At 56.9% G+C, this 26,283-nt stretch overlaps 13 protein-coding genes across 13 annotated transcripts in view; 4 read left to right on the forward strand and 9 right to left on the reverse strand.

Annotated features, from left to right (window-relative positions):
• The window catches only part of P884DRAFT_251041 (putative GTP binding protein), a gene marked incomplete at its 3' end in the record, with an annotated part of 1,361 nt that extends 1,146 nt beyond the window's left edge, over positions 1-215 (reverse strand). Inside the window, exon 1 of the mRNA XM_069440677.1 lies at positions 15-215. Within this exon, the coding sequence (XP_069294010.1) occupies positions 15-78 (64 nt within the window). The 5' untranslated portion in view covers positions 79-215. The remainder of the gene's footprint in view (positions 1-14) is intronic.
• A 226-nt stretch (positions 216-441) lies between these two features.
• P884DRAFT_294828 (WD40-repeat-containing domain protein) lies at positions 442-2,011 on the forward strand. The gene is made up of 4 exons (XM_069444301.1): positions 442-513; positions 573-819; positions 897-979; positions 1,060-2,011. Exons 1-4 carry the CDS (start codon positions 504-506, stop codon positions 1,773-1,775), a joined length of 1,056 nt encoding a protein of 351 aa, XP_069294011.1. The 5' UTR covers positions 442-503; the 3' UTR covers positions 1,776-2,011.
• A 146-nt stretch (positions 2,012-2,157) lies between these two features.
• Positions 2,158-3,573, reverse strand: P884DRAFT_317254 (uncharacterized protein; the record flags this gene model as incomplete). Its single annotated transcript, XM_069445309.1, has 2 exons — positions 2,158-3,167; positions 3,417-3,573. 2 exons carry the CDS (start codon positions 3,571-3,573, stop codon positions 2,158-2,160), a joined length of 1,167 nt encoding a protein of 388 aa, XP_069294012.1.
• A 793-nt stretch (positions 3,574-4,366) lies between these two features.
• On the reverse strand, positions 4,367-6,760 carry P884DRAFT_332493 (WD40-repeat-containing domain protein; the record flags this gene model as incomplete). Its single annotated transcript, XM_069445794.1, has 4 exons — positions 4,367-4,788; positions 4,899-5,920; positions 5,984-6,590; positions 6,689-6,760. The coding sequence occupies 4 exons, from the start codon at positions 6,758-6,760 to the stop codon at positions 4,513-4,515; spliced, it is 1,977 nt and encodes a 658-aa protein (XP_069294013.1). The 3' UTR covers positions 4,367-4,512.
• Positions 6,761-7,697: 937 nt separating this feature from the next.
• On the forward strand, positions 7,698-8,447 carry P884DRAFT_264455 (chorismate mutase). The gene has a single exon (XM_069441849.1). It carries the CDS (start codon positions 7,810-7,812, stop codon positions 8,425-8,427), a length of 618 nt encoding a protein of 205 aa, XP_069294014.1. The 5' UTR covers positions 7,698-7,809; the 3' UTR covers positions 8,428-8,447.
• A 1-nt stretch (position 8,448) lies between these two features.
• Positions 8,449-9,689, reverse strand: P884DRAFT_332495 (p21-C-terminal region-binding protein-domain-containing protein). The gene is made up of 2 exons (XM_069445795.1): positions 9,403-9,689; positions 8,449-9,326 (listed from the first exon to the last, which is right to left on the reverse strand). The coding sequence occupies exons 1-2, from the start codon at positions 9,499-9,501 to the stop codon at positions 8,550-8,552; spliced, it is 876 nt and encodes a 291-aa protein (XP_069294015.1). The 5' UTR covers positions 9,502-9,689; the 3' UTR covers positions 8,449-8,549.
• A 61-nt stretch (positions 9,690-9,750) lies between these two features.
• Positions 9,751-11,199, reverse strand: P884DRAFT_264457 (Golgi apparatus membrane protein TVP15). The gene is made up of 5 exons (XM_069441850.1): positions 10,757-11,199; positions 10,644-10,687; positions 10,544-10,558; positions 10,412-10,480; positions 9,751-10,337 (listed from the first exon to the last, which is right to left on the reverse strand). The coding sequence occupies exons 1-5, from the start codon at positions 10,882-10,884 to the stop codon at positions 10,165-10,167; spliced, it is 429 nt and encodes a 142-aa protein (XP_069294016.1). The 5' UTR covers positions 10,885-11,199; the 3' UTR covers positions 9,751-10,164.
• Positions 11,200-12,959: 1,760 nt separating this feature from the next.
• On the reverse strand, positions 12,960-14,744 carry P884DRAFT_272886 (uncharacterized protein; the record flags this gene model as incomplete). The annotated part of the gene is made up of 3 exons (XM_069442553.1): positions 12,960-13,780; positions 13,840-14,384; positions 14,449-14,744. 3 exons carry the CDS (start codon positions 14,742-14,744, stop codon positions 12,960-12,962), a joined length of 1,662 nt encoding a protein of 553 aa, XP_069294017.1.
• Positions 14,745-17,047: 2,303 nt separating this feature from the next.
• P884DRAFT_280669 (uncharacterized protein) lies at positions 17,048-18,414 on the reverse strand (the record flags this gene model as incomplete). The annotated part of the gene is made up of 2 exons (XM_069443463.1): positions 17,048-17,748; positions 17,808-18,414. The coding sequence occupies 2 exons, from the start codon at positions 18,412-18,414 to the stop codon at positions 17,048-17,050; spliced, it is 1,308 nt and encodes a 435-aa protein (XP_069294018.1).
• A 1,019-nt stretch (positions 18,415-19,433) lies between these two features.
• On the forward strand, positions 19,434-21,395 carry P884DRAFT_287751 (uncharacterized protein; the record flags this gene model as incomplete). The annotated part of the gene is made up of 1 exon (XM_069443896.1): positions 19,434-21,395. The coding sequence occupies exon 1, from the start codon at positions 19,449-19,451 to the stop codon at positions 21,393-21,395; it is 1,947 nt and encodes a 648-aa protein (XP_069294019.1). The 5' UTR covers positions 19,434-19,448.
• P884DRAFT_264461 (uncharacterized protein) lies at positions 21,354-22,102 on the forward strand. The gene has a single exon (XM_069441851.1). The coding sequence runs from the start codon at positions 21,516-21,518 to the stop codon at positions 21,678-21,680; it is 165 nt and encodes a 54-aa protein (XP_069294020.1). The 5' UTR covers positions 21,354-21,515; the 3' UTR covers positions 21,681-22,102.
• Positions 22,103-22,264: 162 nt separating this feature from the next.
• P884DRAFT_86735 (class I glutamine amidotransferase-like protein) lies at positions 22,265-23,987 on the reverse strand. Its single transcript, XM_069446132.1, has 3 exons — positions 23,979-23,987; positions 23,631-23,923; positions 22,265-23,569 (listed from the first exon to the last, which is right to left on the reverse strand). Exons 2-3 carry the CDS (start codon positions 23,823-23,825, stop codon positions 22,385-22,387), a joined length of 1,380 nt encoding a protein of 459 aa, XP_069294021.1. The 5' UTR covers positions 23,826-23,923; positions 23,979-23,987; the 3' UTR covers positions 22,265-22,384.
• An 814-nt stretch (positions 23,988-24,801) lies between these two features.
• P884DRAFT_332500 (uncharacterized protein) lies at positions 24,802-26,036 on the reverse strand. The gene is made up of 3 exons (XM_069445796.1): positions 25,955-26,036; positions 25,193-25,835; positions 24,802-25,130 (listed from the first exon to the last, which is right to left on the reverse strand). The coding sequence occupies exons 1-3, from the start codon at positions 26,003-26,005 to the stop codon at positions 25,048-25,050; spliced, it is 777 nt and encodes a 258-aa protein (XP_069294022.1). The 5' UTR covers positions 26,006-26,036; the 3' UTR covers positions 24,802-25,047.
• Between the last annotated feature and the right edge of the window lie 247 nt (positions 26,037-26,283).

The following is a 26,283-nucleotide window of genomic DNA, read 5'->3' on the forward strand; positions in this document are numbered from 1 at the left end:
GGTTTCAAGCTTACTGCCATCGCAATAGGTGCTCTTGCCCGCGCCGGGGCTGCCGATTACGAGCTGTCCGAACGGCATCTCGAGCAGAATATTTGGTGTGCAAGGAGTTTATATGCTGAGGTTTTGTATATAAAATTTATATACTACGGCAAAGCAACGTTCACGCACGATAACATGGTGAAATGTAAAGGCCGGAAGTAGTCTGTCTGTATCCGTGAGGACTGGAATGTTCGACGTCTTTGGGAGGTTGCTGCTATTCATGAACCCTTGTTGCCCCGCTAACTAATAAATCAGCGCCATGCGCCCCTCGCTGACCATCGAGTGGGGGGCCGCAGCCAGCAGAAAGTTAGCGGTGTCTCACGGCAGAAATTCAACCCTTGTTTACCTCCGGCCATGTTGCCCCAGCTTCCGTGCATGCATTGGCTGTTGCAACTCCCAAGCTGTCGGGAGCTCCGCTAGTCAACTCGGAAGTGCGCGCCCTCTGCCACGAGAGCCCGATTGTAATGGCGCCAGGTGCGCACCATCATCCCCTAGCTTCTCTGGTTCGTGTGAAACTGACGAGAATCGTACAGCGACGCAATTCGAAGTGGCGCAACCGCCCAAAGACGCCATCTCTGCCATCAGCTTCGCACCCGGTTCATCCAGGCGCCTGCTCGTATCATCATGGGACAGGAACGCGTACCTCTACGAGATTTCGACAGGGGGAGATGAGGCAAAGCTGCTAGGGAGCTTTGAGCATCGCGCGCCGGTGCTAGGCGGGTGCTTCGGCGCGGACGAGAACGAAGCATTCACGGCGGGCATGGATCACCAGGTCAAGAGGTCGGTTGTTGCATTGATGACGGGCCCCGAGATACCGGAGGGTAGGAGCCATTGAATGGCTAACCATACTACAATAGGATTGATCTGTCAACCGGAGAACAAACCGTCATGAGCAAGCATACCGCTCCGGTCCGCTGCGTCGTCTACAGCGCCGAACACTGTCCGTCCCGCCCGCTTTCTCACCACCCCTCCCTCTCTTCCTCTGCCCCCATCGGTGACCAACAGCTGACCATTCCTCAGCCCTCCTCATCTCCGCCTCTTGGGACTGCACCCTCAACGTCCACTCCACGGCCAATTCCTCCCAACAACCCCTCACTGTCCCGCTGCCCGGCAAACCACACGCCTTGGCCGCAAGCCCAAGCAAACTCGTCGTGGCCATGACCGCCCGGCTCGTGCACATCTACGATCTTCCCGCGCTCGCATCTGCCCTGGCCTCGTCCGACCCGAAACCCCCGCACCCTTGGCAGCAGCGCGAGTCCTCCCTCAAGTTCCTCACCCGCGCCGTGGCCTGCATGCCCAACGATGCCGGGTACTCGACGTCGAGCATCGAAGGGAGAGTGGCGGTGGAGTGGTTCGAGGACAGCGCCGAGTCACAGGCGCGCAAGTACGCCTTCAAGTGCCACCGGCAGGCGGCGCCCGAAGAGGAGGGCGGCGGCGACGTCGTCTACCCCGTCAATGCACTCGTCTTCCACCCCATCCACGGCACGTTCGCGTCCGGCGGCGGCGACGGCACTGTCGCCCTGTGGGACGCTGAGGCCAAGCGCCGCATGAGGCAATATCAGAGGTTCCCCGAGAGCGTGGCTGCCCTGGCCTTCTCCGCCGACGGGCGGTTCCTCGCCATCGGCGTGTGCCCTGGGTTTGAGACGGGTATGGAGGATTACAGCGGGGAGGGCCGCACAAAGCTCTTCATTCGGGAGCTGGGAGAGACGGAGGCCAAGGGAAAGGGGGCGAAATAGCCGTGCGACGGGTGACGAGGATTCTGTATGGGTATAAAGAGGGTTTCGGCGGTTTGGCGTTGGGAGGGAAATCTACGCTTGATTCTCTTTTCTCCTTTTCACCTGTGGAACGCCGGGTAGTCATGCAATATCGTGGCTGACTAGTAGATCTGGGATATGATGTTTCAGTGGCCCATGGTGAGCTGGGATTGCGACATCTGCGTCTGGTGTAGATCAGCGAGGCTCGTAGCTACGGCGTATGTTGAAACCAAACCTCCCCCCCCCCTTTTCTCCCCGCGGCGGTTACATCCCATCAGTTGACACATTGTGTAAGAAAAGCCAGCCTCTGACCGGACTGAACCCTTTGGATTTTATTTTCCACGGCAATTTCCCGGCGGCAAGCTTACTGCGTGTTGACTCTCCGCAGTGCTCGCTGCGACAGCCTAAGCCCTGGGCTAAAAGGAGCGAGGCCGAGTTGTGGTTTGAGCGAAACGGACCTCGCCATGTTTTTGAAGTGGTGCGGTGGACTGTCCGAAACGTTCGTTATCCCACTGTTTCCGTCATCTTTTGACGGTATCTCGTGAAGTTTTATGCCTGTGCGGGGTCTGTTCTGTGCATCATCGTCACTTCTCTCGACAATGATCACGTCGACTTGCTCGTCCCCATCGAAGGTTTCTTGCGTACTGCAGGCTGGTGGCTGGTTCCCCTCAGTGATAAGGCCTCGGTGCTGGTGTTCTATAGCGTGTCCACTCGCCTTGACATGTCCCGAGCGCTCGCTGATGATTTCTCGTTCCGCCTTGGTGCTCGATACTTCATCAAGCGTGGACGCGCTTTTCTTCGCTGGGTCTGCAAGCCCCATTGTGGGTTTTGCTTGTTGATTTGGGTCTTTCGGCCCCAGAACACGACGGACTTTCTTCTTCGGAGCTGGCACGAATGAGTTGTCATCTCTGTGTGCTCTACACGCAGCTCGCTTCCGCTCTGCAGCAGGCAGCTCTGACTGGGTGAGATCGAGAATGCCCACATGAGGGCTAGTGAATGTCATCTTCCCACTTCGAGCCAAGAGATTAGAGCCGTTCGGCTTGGCCTCACGCCCAGAGAAGCCATCGCCCGGTTGGTAACGCAATGATGGGGCTGCCTTGGCGACTTGGGGTATCTTCTCCAGCTGCTTGTAGCCCTTGGCCTCGATCCTGTCAAAAATGAGGAAGGGGCGCCGTCGTAGGGTCCTCGTCCCACTTCCTGTCCGCCGGTCGTGTTTAAGGTTGTAGTTCAGAGGCCGCTGAGCGAGGAATACAAGGTCGTCCTCCGTTTCGTCTTTAGGATCTTGTTCGTCTTGTTCGGAAAAACTAGGTGTAGTTCGAGCGTGTCTGGGCGGAGAGACAGGCGAGGTGACTAGATGCCTGGTTAGATCGGCATCTTGTTCACTAGTGTAACCTCACCTGGGCAACACACCTTCATCTTCCTTGTCAGTGTCCGATAAGCTGTCTGCAATCTCGGGCTTGGAGGAAGCGTGCACGAGTGTCTCGTCGCTATAAATAACTTGGTCGCCATAATCCTCCACTTGTTCTGCTTGAGCAACCAAGGGTTCAGCTAGCCGACTTGGCAACTCTGGCTCTAGCTCCCAACTCTCAGTGTTTCCAACCTGAATGTTCCGAGACGTAGCACAGGTGCTGGCGGGAAGGCTTCTGTTTGAGACAGGTTTGAGTGAGGGGAGGGAGAAGGCCCGGTTGCTTCTCCCCTTGTGTGAGTAGGTTCGTTGCGGTCTGTTTCTTGTGGTACTGACGAAAATTTGCTGCATATCCTGGTTCTGGCTGGATTCCATCTGCGACAGATCCATTTCAGGTTGCAACTTAACCGGGACGCACTCAGACATGTCCAGAATTCGGGCGTTTGTGTTCCAAGAGCAACGATGCTGGGTCGACTACGACGACTGGCCGCATCTGAATGCACGCAACATGGCAAGGATAAAAAAAAAGTCTTCCAAATACTGTGGTATTGTGTGCATGGTAGGTGCCATGGTTTCGAAAATGTCTTGGAGGAAAGAGCGGCCAGCATGCGTTCGCAGTGATGCAACTTCTTCCTTTTCGAGGAGTTTCATCAGGGTATGTAAGGTACTTAAGTTCACCGTGACCTACTCACCTCAATAGATTTTCCAACGCGTCTGTCTATCGGCTCTACGGGAATGCACTAGGTAATCAAGCGTTGCTTCGACGACTAAACGCGGCTTTTCGTTCAAGTTTACGAGTTCGTTTTGGGCATCTAAGAACGCCAAGGCGTATGTGCCAGTCGAGTACCACGTCAACCGTTTGCGGCCAAATCAGGAAACACATTTGGAGGGCTGACAAGAGGAATGTGCCTATGTAATTCTTCGGTCTTATCATACTCCGTAAAGGTAGTCGTAGTGACCGGCATTTCGCATGTGCGAGCGGCAAGATCCAGGGATTGAATCTCTTGAACTGCAGCAGTTCAGCAGGTCAGGCAGTTACGGTAGTTAGTTACCCTTTCGGGATCCGGCTTGTCTCCTATTGGTCCTGTTTCCGGGCCGGGGATGTTTGCGAAATTCACCATGGGGCGGCATGCAAGGACGGACGTACTGTACAGTACGTACAAGTGGACGTAACTACAAATAGCATAGCTATATATCATTTCCAACTCTATATTCCGTACATCTCAAACATTCACTCCCGCGTCTCTCGGCAGGAGTCATATTCATACACAACACACAAACACATGCTATATACACAAGATTCTGCGGTGTTGATCAGCATGTCCAGACACCAACAGAACCGTCCCGGCGGCCTTCGACAAGGTATCCATCGCGAACACGCACGCGCTCCACGATGGCGGGCGTCTTGCCCTGGTCGGCCTCGGCGATGCCCGCGCCGCAGTCCCAATGGCGCCCCTCGACCTTGTCGTACACTTTGACGACGTCCTCGCCAGCGGCACACACAATGCGGCGAGTGTCAAACATCATGCTCGTGATGGGGTTGTCGTATGCGTAGGCGTCGTATATCGACCCAGTGCGGAGGTCCCATATCTGCAGCGCCGAGCACCGGCATCAGTTTCCGTTCATTTTTAATTCCTTTGGGGGAGAGGGAATGGTGGGAAGGAAAGAAAAGGGAGAAAGAAGAGTAGAGAAAAACCCACCCGTATACTCCTGTCCGAGCTGCCCGTGACCAAGTGGACGTCGTCGAATTGCAGGCATGTCACCGGCCCCGTGTGGCCCACCAGGCTGCGCGACACCTGGCCGCTGCGAAGATCCCACAGGCGAACCATGCCATCCGCCGTGCCGCATGCCAGCGCCGACTCGAACACCTGCAGCGCCCCAACAAAGTCCGCCGACATGTCCGCCGCGCGGGTGGTCTGGCGCCAGGTGCCCTCGCTCGCGGAGAGCACCGAGGCCTGGGCGGCCGCCCACATGACGTCCAGCGTCTGCACGCACCGGCCCTTCTCCAGATCCCACTGCCGCAGCGTCTTGTCCGCCGAACCGGAGACGAGCACGTTATCCCGGAAGTGCAGCGCGGTGATCTCGTCGAGGTGTGCCTGCAGCGTGAAGAGCGGGCAGTCGGCCATGCTGCCGGCGGGCGGGTCGACGGGCTGGTCGTCGGGATTCTCGAAAGCAATCGCGTCCTCATCGTCCTCCTCCTTGCCGAAGTGGCTGCCCTGGGGGTCGTAGTGTGCCTTGCTCAGGTCCCACAGCCGGATTGTGGCGTCCATGGAGCCGGTCGCGAGAAAGTTGTCCTCGACCTGCAGCGTGCGGACCGATGCGGTGTGACCTTCTAGCAGGCCGATGCAGCGCCCCGCATTAAGATCCCATACCCGGACCGAGTCATCCATCGCGGCAGAGACCATCAGACCAAAAGGAGCATCGAAGTCGAGGGCGGTAATGCTGTCGTGGTGTGCGCGCAACGAGCGGATCATGGTGCCGGGCTGGAAGTGCTCGTGGAGGATGGGCATCGATTTCCGCCGGATGCTGCGCAGTTTCTTCTTGGAGGGCGTGCTGTTTGCCGAGGGGAGCTTCTCGTAAACGGATTGGGACATGAATCCAGGCGCGTCCCCCCTGTCTGACGCTGCGTCGTCTTCTGATTTCGTGGGCGTCCGCAAGGCCGCCGACTCGGCCTCGACGGCCAGCTCTAGTGCCTCTTCCAACCTCCCCTCGACGTCCACGACTGCCCCAAGGGTCAGAATTTGCCGTCCTGGCGCCCGCGCGGGCAGAGTTTAGGGACACCTACTGTCATGCTCAAGCAATGCCTCGTCCTGCTCCAGGTTCGCCAGCCGTTCCAGGAGTATTCTGCGCATCCCGGTCAAGTTCTCGATCTTGGCATCGATCTCGCGAATCTCGCTGCTCGCCATGTTCTTGCGGATTCCAAGCATCTCCAACTCATGCATCATGGACGCCTTCTCCTTCTTGAGCTTCTGCACCGTCTCGGGGCTCCCGTCGGGCGTCGTCGGCCCTTCGTCTAGCAACTTCCTCCCCCTCGAAACGCGCCGCCTGTGTTTCTTGCCCTCCTCGGTGAAGTCCGGGAAGGTCGCCTGGAAACCCTGAAACAGCGAGTATGTCTGCTCGCCCTCGGGTATGTTCTGCAGCAGCTCGTCCGGCACATATGCGAGCGCTCGCGACTGGATCTCCTTGGTCGACAGGCGCGATCGCACCATGTCAGTCGGCGTCGTGCGTGCCATCGAGAAGACGCTCCGCTGTAGCCCCGGCTTTCGCAGCTGGCGGTGTACCTCGGTCATGGCGGTCTTGTAGGTCGGGTTCGAGGCGGGATCGTTTCGTGTCGCTATCAGATGCGAAGCTGTGGAGGTTACTTTGCGGCCGAACGCCTCGAGTCCTCGCGTCTGCCATTTGTCCCGGCTACGGTTAGCTCCTCGCCGTACATGTGGTGGTGCATTGTGCTCAATGCCCGGGGCACGGGCGTCGATGGTCACGCGCTCACAGATATCACCGAGGACTCGTCGTCAAATGACGACAGGTCCAGAAAGTCATTGTCGTGCCCCGAATCGTCCATTCGTGGGCACAGCCAAAAAAAAGTTTTTCCCCCTTTGGCCCGCTCGATCGGTGAGCCTGGAGAACGCGCTTGGAGGGGCGAATAACCCAAGTGGCGTCTTGGAACGGGAACGCGAGGTTCAATTGTTGGTTGGATGCGTTTGGGAGGCGTTGCCGTCGTCGTCTCTGATAGCTTGGGTCTTTTTTGCAAGGTGATTGGAGCAATGCGATGCGCTGGCTAGAAAATTGTTAGGCAGGCAATCATGCGCTCGGCGCGCCGGAGCTTGGCTCACTGCAGGGAGCTAGTTAGACAGGGACCGGCTCCTGGGGTCTCGGTTTCCAGCCGGGGTTACAACTCCCTACGCTCACTAAAACCCAGGCACCTAAGGTGGATCTACCGAGTGAACACAGCACTGGACCACGATTGATTGTATTGGCCACCCTGGTTGCAAATGACTCGGCTGGATCAAAATACCAATACTCCGTACAGGTGTGAGATCGCTAGTGTACGGACTACTTTGTAGACAATGGTGTAACCGCGGAGAATCCGAGTTGGAACTGCGTTATCCGTATGTCAGACTCGGTGCTTCGCAACCGCATACTGCGTACATAGCATTTCATGGAGTGCGTATTGATCGGTGCGTCACTCGTGCATCCGCGGCTGCTCCGATTCGGAGCCGGCACCTGAAAAGAAATGATTTAAAACTGGCGGGAAAGCCAGCTGGGTCAACGCCAAAACTTTTTTCTGCCTCATCACCTCAACCGGGATTTAAGGCCGGGCGGGTCAAATAACTATAGAATCCAAAGCCCACTGTCGCCATGGACTCGCTAATCGACCTCTCGGAGCCATCCAAGGCCCTGGACCTGTCGCGCATCCGGTTCCAGCTGATGTGAGTCCAGCCGAGCTACTTCAGACCGAACGGGGATTCCGCCTGATGCTTACACGCGAGTTTCGCCAGCCGGCTGGAGGACACCATCACCTTCCATCTGATCGAGCGCGTGCAGTTCCCGCTCAACAAGAACATCTACACGCCCGGGGCTGTGCCCATACCCGACAGCGAGCTGAGCTTCATGGACTGGTATTTGAGGGAGCAGGAGAAGCTCCAGTCGCTGATCCGCCGCTACGAGTCCCCGGACGAGGTCCCCTTCTTCCCGGACGCCGTGCAGAAGCCTATCCTGCCCTCGCTCCGCTACCCGCGGATCCTCCACCCGAACAACGTCAACGTCAACGACAAGATCAAGGAGTTCTACATCGAGAAGTTCTTGCCCAAGGTGTGCCCGGACTTTGGCCGCGGGGACCGGGGCGTCTCGCAAGAGAACTACGGCTCGTCGGCGACGTGCGACATTGCCTGCCTGCAGGCCCTGTCGAGGCGCATCCACTTTGGCAAATTCGTCGCCGAGTCCAAGTTCCGGTCCGAGACGGACAAGTTCACCCGCCTGATCCGCGCCGGCGACAGGGACGGGATCGGCGAGGCGATTACGAACAAGGCGGTTGAGAAGAAGGTGTTGGAGAGGCTAAAGCTCAAGGCGCAGACGTACGGGACCGACCCTTCGTTGGGCGCCAACGGGTGGGATCAGAGCAAGATCAACGTGGATGCTGTCGTGGCTATGTACGAGGACTTTGTCATCCCTCTGACAAAAGAGGTCGAGGTCGAGTACCTGATGCAGAGGCTGGAGCCGGTGGAATGATGATGTCTTTAGAGGAAAGCTCTTCTTTCTTTCTTGTTTGTTTCGTTTCTTTTTGTGGTTGGCCCAATTCGTTCCTTCTCGTGTTCCGTCTTGTGTCCCGCCGCCGCCGCCCGGCTCGTGTCCTACGTCGCGGTGCCAACGTACTCGGTGATCGCCTGCACAGCGCCCGAGAACTTGCTCGCCTCGATCAGCATCATCAACCCGCACGACTTAATCCCCATCTCCTGGAAAGCCCGCTTGCTGTCCGCGACGAACTCGCCCTCCTTGACGTACTCGTACGTCCCGGACGCGAGCGCGTGCTTGCGCATCTCCTCGTCCTCCGGGTGGAAGTACTGCAGCTCGGCCACCTCCCGCGCCTTCTTCGGCTTTCGCTCGGTCTGGTCCAGGGTCGACTCCACCTCGCGGTAGGCGCGCGACACGACCAGGTAGTGCGTGAACTCGTACGGCTCCTTGTCCTCGACGGCCGCCTCGATCTCGTCGATCAGGCACGTCCACATGGGCGGGATCACCTCGGCCGGCATGTTGAGCAGCCGCTCCGCCAGCACCAGCCCCACGTGCTTGTCCGACGCCAGCAGCTCCGGCACGACGGCGGCCAGGCTCTCGTCGCCCCTGGCCCGCTCCGCCAGGTACTCGATCAGCTGCGCGACCGGCTTCTTGTCGCGGTGCACCTGTAGGTTGAGCACGGTGAGGAAGGCGTAGGCGTCGTTGGCCTTGTCGTCAACTTTGCAGGTCGACCCGATCGTGTTCTGCTCGATGATGAGGTCGCTGAGGCTGGAGAGGTCGAAGAGCTGGGCGTCGACGTCCAGGAGTTGCCGGAGGAGGGTCTTGACGCCGTGGAAGTCGATTTGAGGGTCGTAGTTGAACAGCTCAAAGTCTACGTTGACAATGTCCATGTCCTCCTACCCGCGCCCGGAGGTGGCGTCAGCCGGCGCATTGCGAGCTCCGCCATGTGCAGATTGTGCAGACTCAACTCACCTCGTCGTCCGAGCTATCATCGTCTTTCTTGTCCACGGCCGGGTCGGCCATGCTGACGTCCCCCTGCCCGTCGGTTTCTCTTGAGCGCTTCTTTCCCATTTTGTGCTCCGGTGAAACGTGGTAATGTCGTATGGATCTTGTCTCTGTCTCCAATGCCTCTCTTTTACAAGGGAGGCCGAATTTGCGACTGCGGATCTCGCTTCGTCGAGCCCCGACAGCCAAGGACCTTGACGGCCGGTCTCAAATTTTTGCTTGGAACAAGCCCCTCGAGATAAGCAGCGTGGAGGGGCTTATCGATACCCTAACCCTTCCATGGTGCGATTGACAGGTGCGCTTCAGCAACGGGGCCTACCACCATCAGCTTGAAATACAAGCCGCCTCAATTTACCATCCGAGAGCGGAGAGCCGGGATATATTTACCAGCTAGTCATGCTCTCTGGTGCATGGTTCAATATCATACAACCTACGGAGTAGATCAACCCCAGCCACACATCTACCCGTAAATCCAGCCATGGCATTTATTCCCGATACAACCCAAACTTACTTCCCCCCCCCCCCTTCTTCTTCCGGCCGTGACATCCGAAAATACATCCACGCCCTGCGACCTACAACCTACAAATTATAGCTTGCCTTGATATTCCTACACCGCCAGGCACGTATTTCCGAAAGCATCACCACTCACAAACCCGGCGTCCCGAAGGGCATCCGCCCCCGCCCCCGAGGCAGAAATCGGGGGCCCAATCTACAGCGGCGGAAGAAGCATTAGACCTGCTCAGCGCCCCAGCCAGCATCCGCCTCGCGCATGTTCGCCGGCGGCTCGATGGACGGGATGAACTCGAGGGCGACGTAGGCGACGCCGATCAGGCCGACAATGGAGCCCGCAATGATCCGGAGGACGTGGTCGTGGAGAAGGATGCAGCCGACGAAGATATAGACTGCGGGAAACAGAAGAATGGTTAGTCCAAACTTGTCCATGCCACTCGGATGGGGCGGGGTGGGCGCAACATACAGATACCACGGCCGAGGAAAGAGAACAGGAACGAGGCGTAACGGGAAATCTGCGGGGGGATCTGGAACTCTGCAACAAGGGGGTCAGTATCTCGGCTCCGAGCGCGATGTAGCCGGGACTCGAGAGACGCACCGAGCACGCCAGTTGCTGTTGAATATCCAAGTTAGCACCAAGTTCCCCAGATCGCCACCCTTCCCTTTTGCCCAGCGCCAGCAGGAGGAGGAGGACTCACCCAAGCCAAAAATGATCACATAGACACCGATGATTGACGACTGACTGCGGAAACCCGTCAGAATCCCAAGAAAACGTGCACCCGGAAAAGAAAGTGTCGGGGGAAGAACGTACAATCCGATGGGGAAGAACTGCGATATTCCTCCCAAGACCATCAAGACGGCCACGACGAGGTTGACGATGCGACTAAGACGTAGAGTTAGCGTGTCCGTCTCGTACGCAGAAAGAGACTTCGTTGTCATGTCTCCAGGTCATGAAAAGCAGAGCCCCTTCCCGCCCGCGCGACATCGCGCGCATCCGTCCGAGACCCAGCAAGGGCACGCCAGACAGGCAGGCAGAACAACCAACCCCCCCTTTTCTCATCCGCGCCGCCTTCGGTTGGAGAGCGACGTATGTGCGCATTCGCGCCCGGTGCAATCCGCCATATCTCCAATTACCCTCCTTCTCCCTTCCCAAAGGTGCGCGCACGTGAACAGAGCGTGAAGAACATACAAGGTGTCCGAGAAGTCCATCGTGGGCAACTTAGGTATCCGCTCTGTCGCAAATGCGTAGGTAGGTCCAAGTCCCGCCTGTGTCTCGTGTCAAGCCGAAGTTGTCGGGTAAAACGGTATATGAGCCCGGGGTGCGGAAGTTTCGGTTCGATCGATCGATTTGTTTTTCGTGTTGTTGGGCTGCCTTGGTGTACCGCGATGCGGCCTTTGCTGTGACGCTGGAAGATTGGTTCGTTTTGGGCGCTTGTCGGCCGCGGGAGGCTGGAAGCTGGCTGATGCAAGCTTGCGAAACAGTGGGGCAGGCTTGGTGCGACAAGATGCCGCGTATAGACTCCGCAGCGCGCAAGAACCGCCGCGTGTTGTGCCAGGGCGAGCTTTGTTGGCCCACTTTACAAGTGCATACAACAAGTTCATATGGATTACTTCGTACATAGGCCCGGAATTAAATGCCGTCCAAAACTGCCTTGTGTAGCAGTCGATCATCACCTCAACCCTCAACTCGCGTGAGCTGGACACCCTGTACGGTTTTACATACGTCAGGGCGTGGTGAGGACAACACTTGTACCACGCTGTCAAGGGGCTCACGTTCAACTTTTTCGTTTCTCGATTTCAGGAGATCAACAATAACCCGAGAATCAAACCAAGTTCCAACCAACTATCTAGTGTGATCCGACTCCTCGTGAGGACCCGACTAACTACTATCAGCCTCGGTGTCAGCCCGTTGGTACTATATATCGGTACATTCATTGGTAGCTAACACCGGGCGAGAAAATTAAACTCGAAAGGAACGCGGTGTGCTTCTCGAACTGAGGCTGGATGAGTTGACAATCGAATGGAGGTCAAAAGTGATGGACGAAGAAGGGGGCAGAGACTCAATCGCAGCTTCCTCCCTGATATTTGGAATAACCCAGTTCCGTACCTAGCTAGGACGATTCGAGTTGTCAGATCAAACGCTTCCACCCAGATTGGCACCGATTTGTAAAAAGCCTCGTTCCTAATCTTTCAGAGTTCTTGTTTTAGATTGTTACTGTTTGTTAGTCGTCCAATAAATACCTGCTCTGCGTTAGGCTCTCCGTTAAACTCATTTCCCCGGTACTATTCCTCCCGAGTCGAAATACATGTAAATACATTCGCATCTCAGATAGATGAGCATCGAGTCCATTACCATCGTCGACTCAAATTTATAAACCAGTGAGAGTGGAAGGAGCTGTTGCTAGGCTTCTAGATAATTCAGTCGGCAGGAAGACAGGCCACGCTTTTAGGGGCGGACGCTTGCCGGACTCCAGGGGGAGAGGAATCCCCACATTGTTTGTAGAAATTAGAACGAGCACGAACTCGGGTACGAAAGATTAACAGCGATATTGGAAACATGCTGCAAAATCGAGTGGTTGTATTATTACCATCCATGAATTGTCGGGGCTGTCGACAGTAATAGCTAATTACCCAGTTACCTCTTTCCAAGAGCCGAGGTTCTCTTTGGCCGAGGGATTTCGCCTGATTGCCACCGTTGAACATTTCACGAATCCGCTCAGATGGGGCCATCCACTAACTTTCGTTTTGGAGACCTCGTTGATTCAGTGCGCCGAGCACCATACCCGACGAGCAAAACGCAATCACAATGATGAAAGGATATCCTCCGCCTGCAAAGTTTCATACCTAGGTAGAATGGGCACACTACGGCTCGGTACTTCCGGACAGGGGCTGATTCAGAAGCGAGGAACGGAAAACCCAACCATCACACCTAGGCTGAGCTTAGGACTGCAGCTGCAGAGGGTATGGGTCTCATAGATGACTTGGTCGAAGAAAGAGAAGAAACACGGCATTGGTCACTCCTCCAATTCAGCAAGCTCCCTCTCCTTTGCCGCCAACAGTTCCCGCATCATCTCTCTTTCCCGCTCCAACATTGCACGCTTTTCAGCCTTGCTCCTCCCGCCTTCTCGGACGGGACCGCCCTGTGGGCTCGGGAGCTGTTGTGGGGCCGGCGTCTGGCGGACGGATTGGTACGCCCCAGGGCTCGGTGTGGAAGCCGCTGTGCTGCCTTGCGTCACAAAGAGAGGATGTTGTCTCTCAGAAGGGTCCTCGGGCGGTGGGCTAGTGACCGTGGGGTTGAGGATCGATTTGATGGATGAAAGGCGCTTCGGTTGATCTCCCTCACTCTGAGTATGGGACTCCATCTCGGCGGCAGAGAACGATCGTTTCGTTGATGGTGAGAGAAAGGACGCGGGTGACAGGGACGACTGGCGGTCGAGCGGCATTGGTATAGAGGTCAAGGGAGCCAGCCGGTTTTCGTTGGTGAGTGATTCGGGGAGCTGGTGATGTTGATGATGTTGGCTTTGATGGTATTGTTCTAGGTCAGTCGATGGTAACGGAGACGTCTGCCGATTTTGCATCAGCACCGTCTCCGGAACAAGCGTCAAAGGCGCCTCTTGCCGCCGTCGGAGTCCCAGATTCACAGACCCGTCAGGGTTGATCGATCCTCTCTCTTTCGGCTGCTCGGACTCTGACGGCGGCGAATCTGCACGCTCACTTGGCGTGCCTTCCGGATCTTGGGCGCCGCCCGGTGCGGGTATCACCCGTTTCCTCCGTTTTATGATGGATTTCTTCATTGTAACAGGCCGATGTATGCCATGAAGTTTATAGTATAGGCCTAAACGCTCGTCAGCCTTGTCCTGTGTTCAGCACGTAGGGGAGTCTAGGTGTGCTCACCACAAGCGTTGCATATGGTATGGCCGGCTTCGTCCCTCCGCCAGAGCGGAGTGACCGTTGTCCCACAATTCTGGCATGCAATAACCACAGTGGGGTTCTGGTTCTGGTTCTGAAGCTGCAATGCCGCGATGTCTATCGAATTTGCGTCGTCAGGGTTGCCAGCTGGCGATTTGGATGCGCCCTGGCACTTTCGAACGCTCAAACTAGCGCTCTTCGAGACTCGGTTGTTGTATGCCGGGCAACCGCTGCATCCTTCAGCGCCACCCGTGCCATTACACCTTCCACCTCCCGGGCATGACCCCGACGGCGTTGGATCGGCGGCGACATACTTTGCCACCGGCGCGTTTGGCAGCAGCGGCACCTGGGCTTTGGGAGACAGCTTGACGGGCGACTGCCGAGCGCCGTTTCCGGGAACAGCAGGAGGTCGCTTCAGGTTGATCGGACGAGGGGCGTTCCTCGTCTTGAGATACAAGCCGCAGGCGTTGCATATTATCTCGCCTTGAGGTGACCTCCGCCAGAGAGGCGTGAGCGTGGTGCCACAATTACTGTGCTTCGTCAGAACCGCGCTTAGTCGGAACGGAGTCGGGAGCTCTCAATCCGTCGACGCACCTGCAAACCTGGCCGCTCTGCCCAAAGTTACCGGCCGAGGCTGTCTTGGTCTGGCTCGATGAGCCTCCGGCCTTGCGACTGGTGGGACTTGAAGGGGCCGACGATGCGGCCGAGGCGTGTGACACGGTTGGTGAAGGCCTTGCACCGGGCCCGGATTGTTTTTGATCGGCTCGTGGCACGTCGCCGGATTCTCTAGAGGATATGGGCCTCGATGGCAGAGCGGTCCGACGAGGAGCCGGGGCGCTTTCCGCGGGTGAAGGCGGCGCAAAAGCCTGGGAGGTTTCGGGTAACGCCATATCTCGCCGCCGAAGTGGAGCGAGGCTTGAATGGAAGCAACGGGTACGCGAAACAGCAAAGAGAAGGAAACGAAAACGATCGCTCCAAGTCCAATGTCACCGGTCGTCGCAACCTCGCAATCTGTTTAGCGTCCCGGGCTCGCTTCAGGTGCCTGGGGTTCCCAAGCTGCTGGACCGCTGCACGAGGTATCGTCGACGCCACCAGGCTAGTATGCCGGAAGCAGATATGCCCAGTACGAGTGCCGTACGAGAACAGGGCAGCGACCACACCACGAGATAACTCGATGTGGCCTGGGAAACAGTGCCCTTCGATAACGGCACCGCAGGAATAGTTGACGCAATCCTTTGAAGGGCGGGAGGGGAGGATGGTCTCGATGTGCTGTGGTGTTCTCCTGGGCTGAAGTGGAGAGAGAGACAAGTTAAGATTGCATGATCCGCCGCGACCAGGACTCCACACGGTGGCTCTTGGATCGATACCTTGGCGGAGGCAGATCTCGCGTCCACCAGACAGGCGCCTGCTGTTAATCGTGGGGTGGTGGTAAAGGCGGTGTCCGGGTGAGAACAGACAAACCCAACGGGTCGGCTGAGGGTGGATCGATTGGCTTCCGTCGCGTTGTGGGACCGTAGAGCCGTCAGAATGGTATCGGGGTAGGACCCAGAAGGTATGGGTGTTTTGGGGGAAATGGTTTGTTCAAGAAGCGATCCGACGGTGATATTCCTCCGAACGAAGAAGCGACTGAACTGAATGCTGGGGTCATGGACGAGGACCTTGTCAGGGTTGAGAAGGCATGATCCGCTTACAGTATCTCGGACGAATCAGAGAGCGCGTAATGTCAGCAAGACAAGGGTTTAGCAAGGGGGTCTGGGCAGGCATCAAAGGGCTCGAGTTACGTACGGAAACTTCAACCAGAAGACGCCAGTTACGCCCCGAGGAACGCCGATTGCATCTGGGTTTACTCGAATGTTTGGCTGCTCAGCAAGTCCATTGTTCCTCCACACGCTTCTACGTGCTTGGCCACTGATGAAGTTTCTATAACTAACATGCTTTCTGTGGGCTCCGGCAGGAATCTCTCCGAAAAAGGACGCCTTGGCGCTGCGGCGATCTGTGATTCCGGTCGCGCGGTCTCGACTCCACCGCCAGTTTGGATTCGCTTGGCGGTCGAGAGCGAACAACAAAATGACCATCCCGTGCGTTTTCGGCCACCCTGCCAAGTGAGGTGTGATGATGATGCACACTGCACGCATTGGAGGCATCGCGCGTTGTGCAAGTAAAGAATGGATTGTTCCGCCGTGTTATGAGATCCGCAAGCCTCATGTCGAGGAGCCTCTACATGTGCAAGACTTCCGATAGTTGTTCGGCGTTATCAGATTATAAGCGAACTTCATGATCGATCCTTTGCCTTCCCCAGAGTTCAATCTGGCCACACTCGGCTCCGAGTTAGCGTCAAGGTGTGTGGGCTAGTGTACACTAGCTTTGGGTTCCCTACACTAACCAGCTGAATCCGGCCACCCGATGGCCGGTTACCGTTCCCATTTGACAGCGAGATCCAGCGACGGTTCCGCCAAGCATTTTTATCAGCCCGATGCAACGTACCGACCCTCCGCAGAGCAACGCAGAATAACTACCTTGCACGGTGTAGTAGTTACTCAGTAGTGTATACGGATTACACCGCAATTCTCAGAAGAGATGCAAATAACCGAGTGAACAGGGATAGCTGAAGAGGCATACGGATAGCAATGACATGTGATTTCACTGCCTAGACAATGTTTTCGCTTTTACCGCGTCTGGGCTGACCATGTTTCATCGCTCATGGTCCCGGTAGGTGGGCCACCGCAGATAATCAGAAATTCGTTGATTGGTTTCGGTATTCCGTCCCCATGCGGAATGGGGTGCAGTACACTACACTAGAGGGTCTCCATGGTCACACAAGCTCCTGCTAACGTTAGTGTACAACTACATAGTATACATACATGCCCACAGTGGGGCCACACAGAACTCTAAAAACCTTAATATCTGGCAACAAACAGGTGCTACGGAGTATGCGTACATACATGTACATACATACCATAGTAGAGGCGAACTCTGACGGAAGACTCAGCTGTCAAGGCATAAGTCTCAGTACCTTGCACCAGGAAGGTTGGTAATTTGCGATTAACAAACACCTTGTTCCACTGTATATTGCCGCAACGCCAATAGTTTTTCTTCAACCTCTTACTACTGCGCACTCCGTAGACTCCTTCAAATATCCGCTCGCACAGCTTTTTGTATCAGAAGAAGACTGATACCACACACGGCCTACCCCTCACAGGTCGGGATCCGCGTCAGGGTCCTCGTGCTCCGCCACGATCACTCCCGTGTCCCACATTCTGTTCAATGCATCCCGTGCCATATTGACCGGAAGAGCGATGGACAAGGCGTTCCAAAGCCATTGGCCGCGATCGTTCAGGCGGATTTGTTCCAGCACGACAACCGAGTTCGTCGGGGAGCTGGGGTCATGGCTTGCCAGCATGGCAATGTGCTGAATGACTGCGAACGCATACAGCGTCGGTGGCGTTTCGATGAAGCCCTTGCCCTTCTGATCCCGCAACAGGTCGCGCCAGTGCTGGCCCAAGTTTAGCAGTCTTGACTCGAGGTCTCGTGAGACGGCGCGCGTGAAACGCCTGGCGCGTTGCGCCTCTGCGGCCTCCAAAGCCACATCGTCTTTGCCAATACCGGTCTCATCCACATCCCCCTCCTGTTCCTCGTGGCTGCTGACGGGGGAAGGCGCAAAATCACTTCCTTCGCTATCGGATTCATCACCGCCTCGGAAGTCGGGGGGGTACGCTCGCACCAGGATGTTGAGCGGGGTCTTGCGCATGTCTATCCCGACGTCTCGCATGGCCCATTTGATATAACCCCGGATGCATCTTACTACAGCTTTCGCGATCTTGTCCTGGTAGCCGATCTCCTCGTAGTCCGTGACTACCTGAGAGAGATAGAACAGAGATTCCATCGCCTTGCCCGCTGTTTTGTGTGTCAGCCAAGCTCGTGATTGCCCACTATCGGTCAAAAGGCTCGCTTACCAGCTACCTCGTTTCCATATGCATGGATGGCGACACGCTTCTTGCTATGCATGGGCGTGAAGACGTCGTCGAGATGCGGTTGAGTGACACCCCACATCTTGAAGCTCAGTCTCCACCACGACGGCATCATGGGGTGAAGGCCGCGCAGATAGATCAGCTTGTGTAGCTTTCTCTGGTCCTCGTTCCAGTCCTCGCTGCCCTCTATGCGATCAACGACACTCTCGTATTCGTCCAGGGTTAGCGGAAGGGTGCCGTAGCTGTCCCAGTCGCTGCTGGTGCTGTTGGTGTCGTCCTCGGATAACTCGTCGAAATCTCCGTCGTCCGCTCCAGGACCGGCATATCCCGTCTGCGGTTTCTGGTGTGAAGCAAGTGCGGCCTTTTGTGCCCAAGCTAGATTAGGTGCCGGTGCTATTACGCCGCCCCGGAGAGCAGCGTCGTCGTCGGCCTCGATAGAAGGGAGACATGGGCTGTCGCATGACATATCGTCTTCAGTCATATCATCCCCAGTTTTCCTAGCCCAATTTGTGTCCTGCATGTCTACATCCGTGGCCTGCGAGTACGGGCTAGACATCTTGAGATCGCCAAGAGCGGTGATTGTGTCCATCATCATCGGTCGACGCGGCGGAGATGGTGTGGTATACTCCATGGATGTACAGTATCTATCACCACTGGATTGGCAGCAATGGAGAGTTTGACGATGTTGGTGTGGGACTGAAAGAGAGCTGCTGGACTCGGATGTGGGTGGTGCGGTCGAGAAGCCGGGCAGTTGAGAGTTGTTAGTTAAGTCTTCCCAAGGGAGCGATGGGAGCCAGCGGTCGGGTGCAGAGAAAGAAAAGGCACTCCGTGATGTCCATTTCCGTCACCCTCAGGCCTAGCAGCGGGAAACAATGGCAAGACCGGCGACGCAAACAGAGTGGGACCTGCTCAAGACAAAGATGAACTTGGGCACCGGTTCTTGTAGTTTTGGCTGTTTCCGGAAGCCACGATAGCACCGCCTCCTTCACTAGCTTCCCATGCCTTGAGAGCTGACGAATATCGGCGAATAACCATAAAATAGCGCAAGTCTGACTTGAGGTGAAGCCCTCGCCTAACAGCGATTGTACTTCTGTACCTGCGTCTGCCAACGATTGCTGTCAAATCGAATGTAGGGCTTGCAGGTGCCCGACCGTGTACGTGGATCGGCCAAGTGCAGGCTGTAGAAACATAGGAACCAAAGAACACCTTGTAACACTTCAGGCACCGGAAATCCATGGGGAGTAGTGTCAATAGACATGAGTGGTCGCTAGTAAACTTTATCACCCAACTTCATCTCAAAATCACACGGTTTTTTTTTTTTTTTTTTTTTTTTTTTTTTTTTTAAGTTTGCCCAACCATGTTGGGGAATCGAGATACCCAAGCTGGGGAATGTGGGCTCGGTGCTTGGTCCCGTCGGTAACGTCACAAGGCCAGGACGCGAGTGGATTGATCAATTATGGGACCGTGCGCAGAGAACGCGCCAAAGATCCCTGTTAGAGCAAGTAACTTGGAGACTTTACAGGCAGTCACATCGTAGGGCGACTTTTCGCTTTCGTGAGCGTTCAACCTGCCATCGCGTCGCGCACATCTCCAACCACACCTGCTCAAACACCACCAGCGACTAGCATGGCGACAGACTTTAGCCGATTGACGGTGGTTGAGTTGCGCCAGGAGCTGAAGCGGCGCAACCTGTCGCAGGCTGGGAAAAAGGCGGATCTCATCGACCGATTGGAAGCTTTCGAGAACGAGCAAACGGCTTCAGAGGCTCGCGGCGACAACCCCGTCGGTGATTATAACGGAGCAAATGATTTGCCGCAAGAGCAGAGCGCACAAGAGCCATCGAACGGCGACCAGTCAAACTCGGCGCAGCCAGAAATCACGGCAGAGGCAGCGGAGTTGTTAACAGCTGAAGAGGCGCCGCAAGCTCCAATTGCCAACCAAGACTCGGACGGCGCACCCGAAGCGGCCAATGAGACTCCTGTTCCGACAAAAGAGTCAGTGATGACTCAAGGTTCGAGTGCTGAAGACGGCGTTGATAAGCCTAGTAACGAGGCGGCACCTGCTACCGATATTATCGTAGACGCTGTTAACCGCAAGCGTCGCTCACGCAGCCCTCCCCCAGAGACCGAGTCTTCCAGGAAGCGGGCACGGCCAAGTGATAGCCACACTGCCGAAGGCGACTTACCTGGCGACAAGAACGATCTGCCCCCGGAAGTTCAGCCGATACCTTCTCCGCCGCCGGCGACAGGCAACCACGAAGAATCGCCGGAGTCATCGCGATATGATCGAGAAGATCAGGATGCGCCTACCGAAGACCGCAACCTGAGGCAAGACCGAGAAGTCTCCCCGCAAGCCAACACCACGCGAGCAGCTGCCGACGATCCGATCCCGGACGACGACAGGGACGTTGCGCCAGCACTGCATCCTGCTACAACTGCGCTCTACATCAAAAACTTCATGAGGCCCCTGAGGGAGCCAGTGCTGCAAGACTACCTGGTCGAACTGGCCGCATTGCCTGGTGCCGCCCCAGACCCGAATTGCCTTGTTCGGTTCTATCTCGACCAAGTTCGCACTCACGCGTTTGTGAGGTTCACCAGCGTTGCTGCAGCTTCACGGGTCCGGACAGCTCTTCACGGAACCGTGTGGCCCAACGAACGCAACAGAAAGGAGCTTTGGGTTGATTTCATTCCCGAGGACAAGGTGGGTGAGTGGATTGAGCGCGAACAGTCTGAGGGAGCACGATCGTTTAGCCGCTGGGAAGTTGAATACGTTCCCGACGACAATGGCGTCATTACCGCAAACTTGGTAAACGCAGAGATGGATTCCAGGCGCAATTCCGCGAGGCAGCCTCCCGGCCCCCCGGTCCCGACTGGCCCTCCGCGCAATTACCCAGGCGTCGAGGGAGCGCCCTCGGGCCCGCGCGGCCGAGGAAGGAATCACTACCGCCAGGCGCACATGCCTCCACCGGCCTTAGCTGGCGCCAGCGCCCGGGACCGTTTTGAGGACTATGACCGAGGCCGCGGATACAGGACCACCAGGGCTTATCCGCCCCTCGAATACAGGCCCGTCCCCGGAGACGTCGCCCTCCGGCGGCTGGACAACATGAACGCGCACATCACCCGGGACCGCCACCGTGACTTAGGCCGCCCGGACGAGATCAACCGCTACACGTTCGAAGACGGCGACCTGTTTGTTGATCGTGGCAAGGAGGCCTTCATTGGCATCCGCCCTCCGCACCGCGAGCGCGAGCGCCGCCGCATGGGTATCGGCCGTGGGGGCAGCAGCCGCGGCGGCCCTCCCCCCCCCCCTCCTCCGCCTCCTCCTCGCCGTCGCACTCCGTCCCCTAGCTGGGGCTCGCGCAATGATGACAGTTACTACCGCGGCGGCCGCTGGGATGACTACGATCGCGACAACTACCGCGACCGTCGCGACCGCTACCAGGAAGACGTGCCCCGCTCGCGTCTCGATGGCCAGCCTCTCCCCACTTATTCCGGTGGCGGTGGCCGCGGCGGCCGCGGCGCTAGATGGGGTGGTGGTGGTGGTGGTGGTGGTGGCAGGCGGGACCGCTACTAAGAAGTCCCCCCCCATGTCTAGACTAGACTCTTCCCGGGGCCATCTGCGACAGCCGCCTTTCAGTGCGTTTTGTTTTCGAGCGGGCAAGGGCTTGTAAGGAGGAGCAGCAACGCCGCGTACATGTACAGAATAATCAGTTGCCGCCATGACGATCAGCGAATGCGGGCGCTGGAACGGGAGGGAGGTTTGGGAGGGTGGTTAACTGGCTGGCCCGCGCGAGACATCTCATTGCTTGCCTGGAAGCTCCATAGATGGAGGGAAACGGCTCACATAGCTGCCTGCTAACTTCCTGCTTTTGAGTTTCCCATTTGGCCTAGCCCAGTCCAGCACAGGCGGAAAAACCGACCCGTTTACGATGTTGGCGTGGCGAGGGGACAGAACAGGACTATCATAGGGGAACCGCTAGGCGAGCGAAAGACTGTTGGGGAGTGGGCTCGCGGGGAGAATGATGCCAAGGAGGAGCAGTGGTTGATTGATATCAGGTTCCGTCCCCATCTAGGCGGTATGTCTCTGGTTTGCCTTCGTGCCCGCGGCTCAGGCTTTAACAAAAGCAATGACGCCACCGGTTCTGCGAAGCGCGATGCCGGGAACAAGAGAACTGCGGAATCGATTCCCTACCATTCACACCAAGGTCTCCGCTGCGCTGCATGTACCTTTCACTGCGTGGAACAACCAACCATAAGTAGCGGGCATTGCTGGGATGTCACCCATAACAAGATGAAAGCTAGAAACGGGCCATGCGCGAAGGCACTTGAATTCCAATCTGTGTGAAACGATGATGTGGCAAAGTATGTCCGATCAAATTAACAACCCTCACCCATCAAACAACCCAAGACCCTCGAACCCCCCCCCCTTTCCCCCCCCCTTCCCCTCCCCTTTTCTCCACATACTCCAGAGACAAAATGTCTCAAAAACCATCAGCCAAGGAAAATCAATACTAACGACCCAGACCCACGACCAAACGATGCAAGTGCATCAACCCAGAAGACTCAAGCAGCATTCGCAACCAAAGGCCAAGGCTCGACACCGACACGCTCCTTGCTGAGGATGTCGATCATCAGCTGCGAAGGCCGGTTGTCACGGTAGACCTTGGCGTTGTCCTTGTACATCTGCACATTCTCGAGGTACTTGTCAAACAGGTACGAGCTGTCCATCGGGCCGCCCTTAGCCTCGGGGTGGAACTGGGTCGAGAAGATGGGGCGGGTCTTGTGCATCATTCCCTCGTTGCTACCATCGTTCAGATTGACAAAGTACTCCTTGAACTCGCTCGGCAGAGTGCTGGCGTCAACGGCATAACCGTGGTTCTGGCTCGTAATGTGGCACTGGCCAGTGGTCAAGTCGAGGGCCGGAATGTTGTGCGCGCGGTTGCCGTACTTGAGCTTGATAGTCCGGGCACCGACGGCGAGAGCGAGCAGCTGGTGGCCGAGGCAGATACCCATGATGGGAACTGACGAAGTCTCCATCAGGCGGGCCAGGTTGTAGACGGTTTCCTGGCAGTGAGTCGGGTCACCCGGGCCGTTGGAGATAAAAACGCCATCAAAGTTGTCGGCAACCTTGTGGATCGGGTAGTTGTAAGGGAAGACAGTGACCGAAACACCGCGGCTGACCAGGCTGCGCAGGATGTTCTCCTTGACACCGCAGTCGATCAGAGCGATGTGGAAGGTCGCGTTGGGGTTGGCAACGACAAACGGAGCCTTGGTGCTCACACGCTTGACCAGGTTGATGGCACCAGGGTCGACGAAGCCTTCGTCCTCGTCGGCATCGTATTCGTCACCAATTGAGATCCTGGCGAGGGAGGAACCCTGCTCACGCAGGTACGTGACGATGGCACGAGTGTCGACGCCGGAGATGACGGGGACACCCTCACGGGCGCACCACTCGCTCAGGCTCTCGACGGCCGTCCAATGGCTGTACTTCTCAGCCACGTCGGCAACGACGACACCGGCGCACTGAATATGGGGCGACTCGAAGTACTTGAGGAGGTTGTACTCGTCGCGCTCGTTCGAGGGCACGCCGTAGTTGCCAATCAGGGGCTGGGTGAAGACCAGGATCTGGCCGCGGTAGGAGGGGTCCGTCATGGATTCGGGGTACCCCACGAGCGAGGTCGTAAAGACGGCCTCGCCCGAGATGTTCGAGTTGGCGCCGTAAGCCGTGCCGTGGAAGACGGGGCCGTCCTGCGTGGGAAAGTGGTCAGCGCTACGGCCAACCTCAGGGCCAATGATCCGGTGAACGTACCCTGATAGTCAAGGTAGCGTCGACGCCGGACGCAGCAGCAGTGGCCCTCCTATTGGTCATCGGCATGGCTCTGCCCTTGCTCCCGTCCACAGCCAGCCTGCTGAGGAGGCGAGCCTGGCCCGCAAGGCGGAGGGGAGCCCTTGGGGCAGCATGGCCCAGGGCGTTCGGGAGGCGGGCGGCCAACGAGGCGAACATCTTTGGTGGAAGGTGTTGACGGAAGAGTTAGGTAGGATATCAGGCTTCACGGTCGGACAGGGGGGGCTCTTAAGCTGACAGGGCTCTCCACAGATGGTCTAGAATTTGGTCAGTGTGAAGCGGTGAGTCAGTACCCCGGGGGGTTGGGCGGACCTGAGAGGTAGTCCTAGCGCGCCAGCACATTAGCATCCGTCCGTAAACCGCAGAATTGTCATGAGCAAGCTGCAGCGGCGGCAGAACGGTCAACCAGCCTTTAAAGGCCTTATAACTTTCATATGCCCGACCCGAGTCGGAATCGGGGTCTCCGGAAACGCGGAGGAGCGAAGGGTGGGGTTGGAAGAACATCCAGAGAGCAGAACATACCTGAGAAGTGAAGATAGAGAAGCGAATTTTCATCAGCGCGGTTTCGCAAGGATGGCCAATTCAGTAAAGGCAAAAGAGCCGTTATACGGTCGTCGAGAGTACGATGTTCTCGCTTTTCCTCGATCGCAATTCGGGTGTTTCACTCGACTCAATTGTTCTCAAGAAGCGTCGGACTCGACTCAGAAGTGTGGAAGAGAAGGGGACGAAATGGCGGGAAGGCGAGAAAATACCCTTTTTGACGTGTTGGGCCCCACTGAATTTTCTGCCCGGGTCAATTGGCCTGGCCGCCATTGGTTGGAGCCCGCGGATACAGAGGCCGAAAAACGGGAGTCACAGAGGGGCACTTTGCTTTCGGCTAGCCTCGATCGGGCGGTTCCTCCCACCTTTTGTTGCGGCTTCGGATTATTCGAAGCAGATTTACCCCCCCGTTCCCTAGTGTAGTCAAACGTGGGATGGTTGTCTTTTTTTTTTTTTTTTTTTTTTTTTTTTTTTTTTTTTTTTTTTTACTTTTCCTTCCGCTCGAGTCCCCGACATTGATGCTGTCTTTGGGTAAGATCGAGAGCAGCAACTCGGACTTGGAACGTTCCAGGCGAAACAAAAATTGCGGTGTTGTGATGATGACGATGATGACGACAACGAACGATGGTAATCAAATTTCAATGCTTGCTGCTATGGAGCCTCTCTATCCGTCAGCCCACGGGTCCGGGCTCGCAAGACTGGATCCGTGTGCAAGCCAAGCAGATGCAGCATGTCTGCGCTCTGCATCGCACAGCATGGCACTGACACTAATGAAAAATTGCGCAAGAGAGAGTCGATTCAAATTTGTACACAATCTCTCTCTCTCTCTCTCTCTCTCTCTCTAGACAGCGCCGAGCTCCTTGAGCTTGGAAATAAGACCGTCCACATCCTCAACCTTGCCGCCGCCTTGCCTGGCGGGTGGCTCTGTAGAGCATTAGCTAGAGTAGACAGACAGGAATGGGGAGGGTTAATCGAGCGCGGCTCACCTGTCACCTTGAGCACCTTGAGCCTCTTCTCCGCCGTGATGCCAAAGTCGGCCAGCGTCTTCTTCTCCAGCGGCTTCTTCTTGGCCTTCATGATATTCGGCAAGCTCGCATACCGCGGCTCGTTCAGGCGGAGGTCGGTCGTGATGACCATGGGCAGTTTCGCGCGCACCGTCTCGACACCGCCGTCCACCTCGCGCGTGACGCTGACCGTGTCGCCGTCGCCGAACTCGACCTTGCTCGCCTGCGTGGCCTGCGGCCACCCCAGCAGGCCCGCCAGCATCTGGCCGGTCTGGTTGGCATCGTCGTCGATGCTCTGCTTGCCGAGGATGACGAGGTTGCTCTTCTGCTGCTCGGCCGCCGCCTTGAGGAGCTTGGCGACGGTTAGGGGCTCGAGGTCCTCGCCCTCCTTCACCTCGACGTGGATGGCACGGTCGGCGCCCATCGCCATGGCAGTGCGCAGGACGTCCTGGGCCTTGGGGGGGCCGGCGCTGAAGACGCAGATGTCTTCGACGCCGCCGGGCGCCCTCTTCTTCTCGCGGATCCGCACGCTCTCCTCGACCGAGAGCTCGTCGAAGGGGTTCATGCTGTGCTTGACGCCGGCCGTCTCGACGCCGGTTTGCGTCTTGTTGACGCGCGGCTTAACCTGTGTCGCAGGAGGGCCGTCAGCGGGCAGAGATCCAGAGCGACGAGCGGGGACGGCAATGCTTGTCGTCGCATGGGATTGTACCCGGAAGCTGAGATGCAGTTAGATCGTGCACTTACCGCATAGTCAATAACCCGTTTGACGGGCACCAGTATCCGTAGCGCTGACATGGCGAAGCTCTGGCGTTCAATGGCTGGTTGTCGAAGAGAAGAGGGAAGCGTTCCTGTTCGGCCCATGACGATCCGCGACTTGCCTTTGCCATCCCGCACCCCGGCTAGTGCCGATGCCAACCTCGGCCAAGCGAGCGCCGGTTGTTGGAGCGGAACATTTTCCCTAACCCTAGAATAGGAGAGATCGCAGAAGGGGGTAACACAGCTTGGGTTGAGAAAAGGGAAGAATAAAAAAAACGAACAATGGAATTAAAGCCAGACTGCCTTTCGTTGCAGTC

Source organism: Thermothelomyces heterothallicus, assembly GCF_042370625.1.
Source record: "Thermothelomyces heterothallicus CBS 202.75 unplaced genomic scaffold P884_scaffold_33, whole genome shotgun sequence".
In the NCBI taxonomy this organism is placed as follows: domain Eukaryota; kingdom Fungi; phylum Ascomycota; class Sordariomycetes; order Sordariales; family Chaetomiaceae; genus Thermothelomyces; species Thermothelomyces heterothallicus.